The sequence below is a fragment of the Impatiens glandulifera genome, chromosome 1, assembly GCF_907164915.1.
Source record: "Impatiens glandulifera chromosome 1, dImpGla2.1, whole genome shotgun sequence".
In the NCBI taxonomy this organism is placed as follows: domain Eukaryota; kingdom Viridiplantae; phylum Streptophyta; class Magnoliopsida; order Ericales; family Balsaminaceae; genus Impatiens; species Impatiens glandulifera.
Genome location: NC_061862.1, coordinates 92,372,140 through 92,385,539, shown reverse-complemented (window position 1 = coordinate 92,385,539; position 13,400 = coordinate 92,372,140). Strand labels below are relative to the sequence as shown.

Sequence of the window (13,400 nt, the reverse complement as noted above, 5' to 3'; positions counted from 1 at the left end):
CTCACGTCATATTTAAACATTAATTTTTTTAAAACATTTAGTTGATTTGAGCGGTTTCAATAGTGATCGAACCGTTGAGATTTCAGTTTCATAAATTAGATTTAGCTTTTGCTATAGCCTTTCCAAATTGCAACCGTTCAAAGTGGTGGTCACATATGTTTGGGTTGGTAGAGTGAGCCCGAACTTGACATTGAAGAGGACATATTCCACTTAGGGTTGAGAATACTACTAATATTTGTGATACATTGAAATATCGATATTTTTGATATACCCAAAGTAATGCTAAGGTAGGTTTCTGATATCGAAATTATCGATACGATAAATGTATTAGATTTTCAAAATTTAAATATATCGGTATATAACAAAATACCGAAATAATATTTATAAATTATATATATATATATATATAATATTTAGATTCCGCCTTCTTCCAAATCGTCATAATCAAATCCACCCACCCTAATAAATTTATTTATTTTCTAAATAGACTCTAACTTAAAATATATTCATTATTTCTCTCTAATTTTAATTAATTAATTTATTTCTCTAAATAAATTTGATGTTAATTTACTTATATAAATTTAATTTTAAAAATAAAAATATAATTAATCTTTAATATTATTTGGTTTGAACGTATAATATTGATATTGTACCGAAATCGCGGTATACCATCAATATTATATATTTATGTATCATCAGTATGTTACTTATATCGTACTGAAATTTCGGTACAATATAATTTTTTCTATACCTAAAATTTCATCACGTTATAGTTATATAACATTAATAAAAGAAATTACGATATACTTTATCGACCTACTGGCTACTCCTCATTCTAATATTAATTTTATGTTGTATATCTTTCATCCGGCTTGCTCATATTGTTATCTTTTACAAAATAAAATTGACTGAATAAATAAACTTATTTTTTACAATAACACCTTAAAAAAAAACAATAAATTCACCCCAAAAGTGGCTTATTATTAGATGTGATATTTGTGAAGCATGGAAGGTGTGGGACATATATAAACCTTGGGAGTTTTCATTTAATATGATGTCACATTCATTATTCAAAGTATAACCTACTTTATCATATTTATAATAATAATATAATGGACTACATTTGGTATAAATTTGATTACCCTGTTCCCAGCCATGCCCTAACTGATACGATATTGTTTCATATTCATAGTTTGATTTCAGTTCAATAACTACATTTGACTAGACAAAGCTTAAATATTTGTATCCTTTTTTTTCTTCTTAAAAATAGAATTTTCATAAAAACTTCAAATACTCCGATGCCTTAATTGAAATAGATATATATTATAGGGGATCCAACAACAATATCTAGAAGTAAAAATAAAATAAAAAATCAATTATCAAGTCATAAGTTACCATACCGAATGAATATACCTCTTGCTGGATCTAGATATGTGATCACATGAACAAACAATTCTTTTTCTTTTTCTTTTCCTTTAATTAATTATTGCATCCTACTGACATGTGGTGAATTTATATATATATATATATATATATATATATATATATATATATATATATATAATATTATTTGTGTTACATGATTGAAGAGTTGTTAATTTATTGCACCATTGTAAGAGAGTTTTATACCTTAATTAGTTTGTAGGTGGTCAAACTTTACTTGGATTATGTTACATTCACACTCAATGTTTTTTTAAGGCTTAAAAGGCTTTTATGTTGGATAATTTGGATCTAAATGAACTATAATATTATTTTCGAGCACAAACATATACATAAATTCAAGAATTCTGAAGGGTTCTTTTTCTTTTCATCGTCGTTATTTCAGTTGACAAATGTAACCGGCCTATTAATTAGGTATGTCATGATAATATGGAGCCGATTTTATGAAATTGACATTTTTTTTTGTCTCATTACGATATATTAGCTTTGATTTTGATGATACTTTGGCTATTGAAACACTCAATCAATGTGTTTAGAATTGAATAGGAGAAGTTTGCATGGAGAATGATTGGTGCACCATCTTTAATTATATAATGTCCCACTAAAAAGCTGTAAACGTTAGGAATTAGGGAGAAAAAAAAGTTTGATAAAAAGATAAGACATTACACTTAATTTGTCCCATTGTTATGCTGTCTGTCTGTTGTAGTAATTAATAATAATAATAATGTGTGTTTGTGGGTGCCGGTGGACCAAAATGAAAGCAATGAAAAAGTATATAAAGGAAAAAAGAATCAAAATAAAAGTGAAATGCTATTATCTTCACGCACATTTCCTTTTTACCTTTCATTAACAAAAGCCAATCATCTAAGTATATATCCGTTAAAGGTAAGGTATATAAATTTGTTTAATTATTCTAGGGGGTGAGCAAATAGGTAAACCTAGGGATGAGCAAATGGGTAAAACTTTAGATCCGTATTAAATTCAAACTAAATTTATCCAATTCGTAATCCAAACTATTTTACTAATTAATATGGATCGTATACGGATTGGATTGAAAATGGTTGGATAATTTAAACTAAAAAATATTTATATATATCAACTTAAATTAGTCAACAACTTTTATTATTATTTTTTTTTAAATCTTTTTTTAAAAAATTAATTTTTTTATTGTTATTAAATTTGAATCTAAAAATAATAATAATAAAATAATAATAAAAATAAATAAAAATAAATATCGTTGTTAAAGTGATGATAAGTAAAATATATATTATATTGAGATAAAATTTAATTTAAAGAAAAATAAATAAAATAAATAAATTTTTATTTAGATAGTTTAGATAATTTGGATAATTCTAATCCAATCCGATTTAATTTAATCCGAACTCAATTCGATCCGAAATATCCAATCCGAATTAGTATTTAAGATTTGGATTGGATTGGATTTCGGAGTAATCCACCCAATGCTCACCCCTAATTATTCTAACAAGGGTGATTGTGATATCATCTTGATTAATATCTAAATTGTAATATTAATACAAAATTTGTAATGTTTGTAATGAAAATCAAATATAAGATCTTACTTTTTAAGATTGAAAAGATCCAATTGTATTTAAAATTTTAGTTTAGCAGTTTTGAGATGACTTTGAATGGATAGTGCATGAAAATGAATATTAAATAAAATGAAATTATATTTTTTTAGTTTATAATCTTGATTTAAGAAAATAAAATTAATTTAATTTTTTTTTATATTTTGTTATGGTAATATAACTAGAAAAATATTGTGACAATATTTTGGAGATTTTTTTATCAAAATATTATTATTAACCTAGTTTAAGCTTATTTAAATATGTAGTCTGTCGCTTTAAAAAACTTAAGTTTTTGTCTTGAGAGTATTGTTTTCAATCTCAGTTCTATATCTATTAAGATTTTGAGGAACCAAATGTTATAGAAACTCGTGTCATAATTCTAGACTATTATGTTGTAATCTCTATTATATTATGTTCTCCTTAATAAGATTTTCTCTTCGAATTAATGTAACCAAGTTTTATTTTAAAATTTATTTTGGTGAATCACGTTAAATTTGTGTCTTATTTTTATCGTTTACGTTGTTTCACACATTCCCGTTACCACCAATATAAATAATGAAATAATATTTTTATAAAATATTTTTCTTTTAAACAAGATTTTAGGATAACACGTAGATCTAAGCTTGAGATATTATCGGATACTATGCTGAGTTACAACTATAAATTAAGGATTTTGTAAAGAAATTTTTTATAGTTAACCTATTTAGAATATTGGTACAAATTTTATTTATACCGCATTTATTATATGAAATTCAAACTTGGAACCACGGCATCTAAAACTTGAACTTTAATTGTTTTTAACAATTCAAAACTTTTCATTAAAGAATTGCTTAAACAAAAGAGATTAAAAAAGAGCAAGAAGGGATATATGTTTATCCGTTTAAATTAATAAAATATTTGATATTTAGAGTTTGTAATGGACATCCTTTAAAAAAAATTCAAATAATAAAAAATGTTATAATTAGTATAAAATGAGACGTTCAAAATCGGAGCACTTTACAATAAAATTGACTAAAGTTTAAGCAATAAATAGTAATTGAATTTTAGTAGATTAGTTATCATAGCTATAATGCTTTACCATTTTTATTTTATTTTATTTTATGAAAAACTCTTTACAATCTCACATACTTCAACTTAAATTATTTTTTACAGATAATTAAATTTAATATTTTGTTCAATTAGTAAAACTCTTTACACATGAACTATTTAATGTGTTCATTTTTTTCTTTCTATCTTTTATTTTGTGAATCATATTTTTGAGAAGTAATTGTACAAATATCTTTATTTGGAAACTAAATCCATTTACCACATTAAATTATTCAATTTGTAATCCAATCTAAAACTTTAATTCTATCTTCTTTTAAGCAACAAAATCCATTATTTACATGATAATTCAACATTAATTTAATACAAGGAATACAAATATAATCTCACTTTTTAATTAGAACGTTAGACAATGTTTTTTTTTTTTCAAGAAAAGACTATATTTTATCAAACATAAGAAATTTTTTATCTCCAAATAAATTAACAAAATCTTTATATTGAAAATGATCATTTTATAGAAATTCAATAAGTAATTAATTAATGTATTTATAAGATTATTCTCAATATGAATTCCAAAATCTTATTAAAGATTTAACTACAAAAATATCATGTTAATACAGTAACATGAAACTATTTGAGATTCAGTATAATTAACCTCTGAAAATCAAAAGCTAAAGCATGGAATATATTCTCTGAATAATAAAATAGATTATTAAATATAACTAAAATTTAATATTATCTTTTTATTTTCATTTTTTATATGTGAAATATATTACAAGTCAGTTCAGATTTTTTTTACATGTCAAAAATTTGATTTAGTAAATATTTGATATTTTGATAAAAAAAAAACAAGTTTTGAAATATTATTTTTTTTTTTTAAATCTCAAATTAAAGGCTACTTGAATTTTTAAGACCTCTTTTCCAAATATCACATTTTGAGTCTCCTTCATGTTAAAGTTAATAAATACGATATATCGTCTTACTAATTTTAAATAAGATTAGACTATTATTTAAGTGATATTTATAAATAAATAAAAATTAAATATTAATAAATTAAAATATTTTGAGTAATTTTAAAATTCAATAGTAAAAATAAGTTATTCATTTATAAACGTAGATACTATGTTAATAGTTTACAAACAGTTAACATTAAACCTTATTTTGAATAAATTTAATATTAAAAAGTCTTGATTTTAAAAAATAATCTGAAATTCAAATGATTTTAAAAGATAAGTCAAATTAACAAAAATTTAGCTGAAATAATTTGTTTGTTGTGGTTTAAAAATGGGTGTATTAAATAAAAGGTAATAGTATATGATTTGTTTATTTTAATTAAAGCCAGTTAGAGGTTGCCACGTGGCAGAAGATATAAAGGGATCTCCATCTCCTCTAGAAAAGAGAGACAGACGGCCCACGTTAGCCCATAGCCCAAAGAAAGGAATAAAAATCAAGCGAAAAATAAAAATAAAAATAAAATAAAAATAAAATAAAAATAAAATAAAAATAAAATAAAAATAAAATGCGGCTATTGCCTACGTCATCACTCTCTCTCTTCTTCTTCTTTCTTTTTCTTTTTCTTTTATTTCTCTCTCACACACAAATAAACATACAGAGATACGAAGAAAACCGGACAATCAGGAAAAAAACAATCCGACAGAGAGAGAAATGATCAATTTGAAGAAACAGATGAACATTGGCCAAAGGAAGAAGCCATGTTGAAACTAATTGATCGTGTTAATAAACTTTTCATCATCTTCATCTTCTTCAACTTAACAACAGCTACTGCAGATTTGATCTGTAAAAATGGCCAATCAATTTCAAGAAGAATCCTTCATCAGCCATTATTCCCTGCCACGTCATCACCACCGCCGGAGTTAGACCCACCTCCGCCGCCGCCGCCCTATCTCACTTTCCCCAATCCAGACCAACCCTTCTTCCCGGAGGTACCAATTACTCCGACACCGGATCAATCCAGATCGACTATTTCTCCGCCGCCCAGAAATGAATCCTCCGCCGCCGCCGCAAACCCAATTGCGGCCGCCCAGCAAACAAAACCGGTCAAGAAATACGCGATTGTCTTATCCGTTGCAATTGTCTCTTTGGGTATGCTGTCGGCACTCGCATTCTACATCTATAAACACAAATCTAGACATCAAATTGATACTATTAAACTTGTCGCACCTAGTTTTCGAGATGAATCGAGATTTCAACAACCGCCCCCGCCGCCGTCGAACTTTCTCTACATCGGCACTGTTGAACCTACACGGCCGACGATGACAGAAAATCATAACGCAAATGGGTCGCCGTATAGGAAATTGAAACCAGATCGGTACAGGCCGAGTCCTGAACTGCAGCCACTTCCGCCGTTGACGAAACCGCCGCCTCCAATAATTGATTCGCCTCCACCCATGTCATCATCGGACGACGACGACAACTACGATGAAGCTCATGATCAGACGGCGTTTTATACACCCCATGATTCATCCTCAGCCAGTAACGGAGAAATATCTCATAATTCTAGCTCTCGCCGGAGTTATAATAGCAGCCGATGGACAAGTAAGATCAAAGTAGAAGATGACAAATCAAATACTTTCCCTAAATCCAAGAGAACTTCACCTAAATCCCGCGTTTCAAGTTCCTCTCCCGACTCCAAACAGAGAATTCCGACGCCTTCATCCCCTCCAGTCGCTGAAATACGACCATTTTCACGGCCAAAGTTTTCGCCTCCATTGCCGGCGCCAAACATGGCACTCCTCCGATCAAACATTCGTCAATCCGATCAAACACCCAAAACCCAAATTCCTCCACCACCACCGCCGCCGCCGCCGCCGCCGCCTCCACCGCAAATTCCATCACTAACACCCAGAAAATTAAAACCCTTAAAAAGAGAATCACCAATTCCTTCCCCAGAGATGCAATCGAAACCCTCAATCTTGAAACCCTCAATCTTGCAACCCATCTCAGTTGAAATGAAGAAGAGAAACAACGAAGAAGAAGAAGAAGTAGAAGGAGGAAGACCCAAATTAAAAGCCCTTCACTGGGACAAAGTTAGGGCAACCTCCGACCGAGCAACAGTGTGGGACCAATTGAAATCAAGCTCCTTCAAGTTGAACGAAGACATGATGGAAAGTCTGTTTGGATGTAAATCCGCAACCCCTGCACCCAAAGAAACGGCCACCACCACCACAACAACAACAGCCGCAAGAAGATTAGTGATGCCGCCGGATCAAGAAAACAGAGTACTGGATCCAAAGAAATCACAAAACATTGCTATACTATTAAGAGCCTTAAATGTAACACGCGACGAAGTGTCTGAAGCACTTCATGTTGGTAAGCTAGCCTATCTATCCTTCCATGGCTGTTTTCTAGTCTACAAGGGAATACTGTACTTACTACTACTTTTTCTGCAACAGGAAACCCAGAAGGATTAGGGGTTGAGCTTCTGGAGACATTGGTGAAGATGGCTCCGACGAAAGAGGAAGAGATCAAATTGAGAGATTATAGTGGCGATGTGTCAAAGTTAGGATCTGCAGAGAGATTCCTCAAGTGTATACTTGATATACCATTTGCATTCAAACGCGTTGAAGCTATGCTATACAGAGCAAATTTTGATGCTGAAGTCAAGTACCTAAGGAATTCTTTCCAAACCCTAGAGGTGATTTTTATTATTTTTTTTTATTAAAATAAGATTATTAGGCTTAATTGATAAAATAAGACCCTTTTTGAAAATGCCCATTTTTATATTTTAATATGAATGATTAAAATATTATTGGAGATTTTTAATTGTTTCTTAAGATAACAGAGCCATTTGTTTAGTCATGCCAAGAGTTTTAGACTAGTGAAGACTTGTTTATAAGTTGGACTAGATATTCTTAGTTATAAAATAACATATTGTCATCAATTCTGTTACAATCACTATCCTATGATCTATATTATAGTTTTATTTTTATTTTATTGAAAATTTGATTCATTTTCCAAATTATAATATAGTATTTTTATTTTTATTGTTTTTTTGTCATCCAACTATTTTGTTGAAAGACCTAACTATTTTGAGCCTTAGATATTGGTGGGTCTTGAATATATTGAATCTTGTCAATTTTTAGTTATTTGAAACTTGTCTTTTTCTTAATAGACATTTGTTTAGCTACTTCAATTTAATATTAAATATTTTATTATTTGAAAAAAATAAGTCACTATCATCCTCCTCTCTTATTATTATTATTTTTTTTATAATTTAAAACATTTTTAGTAAGTGATTTTTGATTTCTTAAGGATACAAAACCTATGAGCAAAACAACCTTAAATTTATGAGCCCAATTTTGAATTTAGTGGAGTATAAATTTGTCTAAATGCTAATCTTGTACTCTTTAGGTGAGATTAACAATGATATTGAACAAGGGTTGATTTCTTGATATTGGTATTAACAGATAGCTAGTGAAGAGCTGAAGAACAGTAGACTATTCTTAAAACTTCTTGAAGCCGTCTTACAAACAGGAAACAGAATGAACGTGGGAACCAATCGCGGCGATGCGAAAGCGTTCAAACTCGAAACCCTTTTAAAGCTAGTCGATATCAAAGGAACCGACGGAAAAACAACCTTACTCCATTTCGTAGTTCAAGAAATCATCAGATCAGAAGGAGTCCTGTCAGATTCTTCAACAAACAAACAAAATTCTTCTCCAATCAAAATAACCATGACAGAAGAAGATTTCAAGAAACAAGGATTACGAGTCGTCTCAAGTCTAAGCAAAGAACTGGCTAATGTTAAACAAGCAGCCGGAATGGATTCGGACGTCTTAAACAGCTACCTAATGAAACTTGAAACAGGGCTGGTAAAAGTGAGGAAAATGGTTATGGAAAACGAGAAACAAGGGGGGAGATTCTTTGATTCGATGAAAGCGTTTATGGAACAAGAAGCGGATACGGAGATTAAAAGGATTAAGGCGGAGGAGAGGAAGGCGTTATCGGTTGTGAAAGATGTGACGGAGTATTTTCATGGCGATAAGGGGAAAGTGGAAGCTCATCCGTTGAGGATATTTATGATTGTAAGAGATTTTCTTTCGATTTTGGATAATGTCTGTAAGGAAGTTAGGGTATTGCAGGATAACGCGGTTATGGGTTCAGCTAGATCTTTCCGGTTACCTCCAACTGCGTCGCTGCCGGTTCTTAACAGATATAATGTAAAACAAGGTGAAAGCTCCGATGAAGAGGATAGTTTGTCTCCTTAAACAACAACACATTACTTCTTTACACTCTTTAATTAATGGGAAATTAATATATATATATATAAATGATTGTTTAATTTTGTATTTAATTGGATACATTATAGATCATGTACTACAATCATCTTTGGAGATAAATAATAAATTTCATTTTGCTAGAGTAATCTAATTTGTGTCTAGATTCAAAATCATGTTTTTGTTTTAAATTATTATTTTTTACAGAAAGAAAACATCAGAACCTTAGTCCAAGCAAAATTGGTGGGAAAATATTACTTAAATATATTGCTTCAATCCCAAAACCACCTTGGCTTCCTCCCCAGAAAATTGCTATTTCCAGATTTAAGCTTCTAATTCAGATGGGTTTTCATTAATACTTATCATTATTAGAACAATTATGTGTAAACAATTCACCAAAAAATGATGTTAAGTTGAGGCATAAGTTTTTTTTTTTTTTTTTTCTTTAATTCAAACCAAGGATATTGAAACTGTTGACTGCAAATTATGAATCATTTTGCTAAATTAAATTTCACAAAAAATGTCCAATTTGTGGTGAGGAAATCAAAACTTCATCACAAACTTTCCTTCACTGTTCTTCTACTTGTAATTTGATTCTTTTGTTTCAAACTACAATACAATTACTATCCATGTTCTTTGACAAATTATAATACATTTTATTTAACAAATCATTTATCATGGCTGATGGAAGTTGTCAAAACTTCAATATTACTTCTTCTATACACTTTCTTAATTGAATTAATTATCTCCCTCCTACTATTTCAATTTTGGATTGCTTATATGATATGACGGAAGCAATTGCAAATAAATAATGAATCTCAAATATAAGATGAAACTCATATTCCTCGTTTCAAACTCCCTAGATTGTATCAATTTCCTTTGTCACGAAGTTATGCACAAATATTATCTATGCCGACACTTAATTATCGGCGCAAATTAAGCGTCGGTAAAATACAAAATCACTAAATTAAAAATTACATGACCTGCCTTTAAATTATTTTTTTTTAATTTCTTTTTTTCTTCTAAGGCTCAGAGTTTATTCCTCCCCTAATTAGAATATCTAGAATCCTTCACTCATCCTCGTGAAGACACAAATTCATATTATGTTTAGTATCAATTAAAGATGAAATTATTTTATTATAACTATGTATAATAATGGTGGTATAATAATGGTGATATTGTCTTAGTCTTATTAAATATGAATGTAGATCATGAGTTATATTTTTTTATGCAAAAGATTTTTTTTCAAGAGCGCTAACATTTTTGGTATATCTTTATTGCTGGCAATTAATTAGATAAAAAAAATAAGGTGATTAAATCTAATTTATTCTTTTCATTTTGTTTATACGATTTGGAGTAGAATAAAGTGGTACATTTAAAATTTGTTTTTAAGAGGTTAATTCTTTCAATATTATAACTATAGATTGTATATATGCAATGAATATACACAACTCTAGGATATATTTGTATGGTTTTATATTATTAATTAAAACTAGCATGATTTTTGTGGCGTTTGTACAGTTAAATTACAAAATATCACAATTATCATTTACAATATTCATTTACCCAAAAATCTCCTCTTTATCGACTTTTACCATCTCTCATTTCGAGTAACTAATATATTCATTGTTATCCGTAATCGAACTATATATATCATATTACATACCTTCTTATTTCACCTAAAAATCTCCTCCTTATCGACCTCTTACCATCTCTCATTTTGAGTAACCAACATATTTATTGTTACCCGCAACCGAACTATATATTATAATACATATCTTCTCATTTCATAAAAAATTCTCCTCCTTATCGATCTTTTACCATATCTCACTTCAACTAACCAACATATTCATTGTTATCCGCAGCCGTATATTATATTACAGACCTTCTCACTTCACCAAAACTCTCATTCTTATCGACCTCTTACCATCTCTCACTTCGAGTAACCAAAATATTCATTGTTATTCGCAACCGAACTATATTTCATATTATCATATTATAGATCTTCTCATTTCGGTCAACTTCTTCTCCCCCAATCGAACTATTATTTAAAATATTTTGCACCACAACTATCTCATCATTACAAAATTTTCCTCTTATCCATTATTCCCCAACCGAACTATCATTTTGAGCATTCTACACTACAACCAATCTCTTATTCCCTAACATATCCCAACCAAATTTTGAACATTTTTCACCACAATCATCTCATATCATTACAAACTTTTTACACTTACCATCCTCACTTCAACCAACCAATATAACCCTTAGTTCCCTAACCATATTATCATATTAAGAGACCTTTTCACTTCAATCAACCAACACTATTCCCTAATATATCACAACCGAACTATTATTTTGAGCATTTTGCACCACAACCAACTCATATCATTACAAATTTTTCCTCTTACCATCCTCCCTTTAACCAACCAATATAACCCTCAGTTCCCCCAACTCCCCAACCATCTTATTATATTAAGAGACCTTCTCACTTCAATCAACCAACACTATTCTCTAACATATACCAATCAAACTATTATTTTGAGCATTTTTCACCACAACCATCTCATATCATTACAAATTTTTTCTCTTACCATTCTCACTTCAACAAACCAGTATAACCTTTAGTTCCCCAACCATCTTATCATATTAAGAGACCTTCTCACTTCAATCAACAACTTCAACCAACCAATATAATCCTTAGTTCCCCAACCATCTTATATATTAATAGACTTTTTCACTTCAATCAACCAACACTATTCCCTACCATATTCCAACCGAACTATTATTTTGAGCATTTTGTACCACAACCATCTCATATCATTACAAACTTTTTCTCTTATCATCTTCACTTTAACCAACCAATATAACTCTTAGTTCCCAACTCCTCAACCATCTTATCATAAGAAGAGACCTTCTCATTTCAATCAACCAACACTATTCCTTAACATATACCAACCGAACTATTATTATGAGCATTTTGCACCACAACCATCTCATATTATTACAATTTTTTTCTTATCTTCTTCACTTCAACAAACCAATATAACCATTAGTTCCCCAACCATCTTATCATATTAAGAGACATGATCACTTCAATCAATCAACACCAATCTGACTATTATTTTAAACATTTTGTACACAACTATTTCATCATATTATAAATCTTCTAACTTCGGTCAACCAACATAGTATTTGTTCCCCAATTGAACTAGCTAAATTTGAGCCCTTGGTCTTAATTATAAATTATGAACACTTAAACTATTACATTACTTAAGATTGTTGATTTATTTTTATAATTTTATGTATGAATATTACAATTTTTAGATTTAAACTTCTAATTCAAATGTGTAAACAATGATCACCAAGAAATCATCAACATCATTTAAGTTTTGATTTTCAGAAAGACTCTTTTGGCATTATTTTTTTTTATTCAAACCAAGGATATTGAAACGGTTGCAAATAATAAGTCATTTACCTTATGAAAGGATGGATATTATCAAAGTTAAGAACATTATCCTTTATGAGTTCTACTACAAACTGTTAGAATTTGTATCTCTCAAATCCGACCTGCTTGAAATAATCTGTAAAAACGCAAGAAAGAAAAACACAAGAAGAAACAGATTTATAGTGGTTGACTCAAATTGAACTATGTCCACTTCAACCGCCACCAAATTTCACTATGAAGAAGAAGAATGAATACATAATTTTTGTCTCACACTTTATCTCTCTAGAATTATCTATCATTTTTGTAAATCCTTAATAATCACATATTTATAGGGTAAATATTCAGGTAATAAAATTTAAATAACTCTTAGTCAGGCCCAAGCCCAAAACTAAATACAAACCCAATAAACTCTAATTAACAATTGTAGAGTTTATTATAAGTGTAGACTCCATAACTCAACAATCTCCCACTTGGAGACTAACTTCATCATCTCTCAATCGGTAGCAACTTTCCATCTGATGTCTTAACGAAGAAAACCTACTAAAGTTGCACACAACTTAAGTTTCTCATTTGTCACAGCTTTTGTCAGCATGTCAGCTGGATTCTCACTCTTGGGAATCTTCTTAAGAGCTAATACTCCATCTT

General features: G+C 29.7%; 1 protein-coding gene across 1 annotated transcript; it reads left to right on the top strand.

The window, feature by feature from the left end:
- Window positions 1–5,675: 5,675 nt before the first annotated feature.
- LOC124919305 (formin-like protein 6) lies at window positions 5,676–9,448 on the top strand. The gene is made up of 3 exons (XM_047459531.1): window positions 5,676–7,400; window positions 7,484–7,725; window positions 8,498–9,448. The coding sequence occupies exons 1-3, from the start codon at window positions 5,783–5,785 to the stop codon at window positions 9,296–9,298; spliced, it is 2,661 nt and encodes an 886-aa protein (XP_047315487.1). The 5' UTR covers window positions 5,676–5,782; the 3' UTR covers window positions 9,299–9,448.
- The last annotated feature ends 3,952 nt before the right edge of the window (window positions 9,449–13,400 follow it).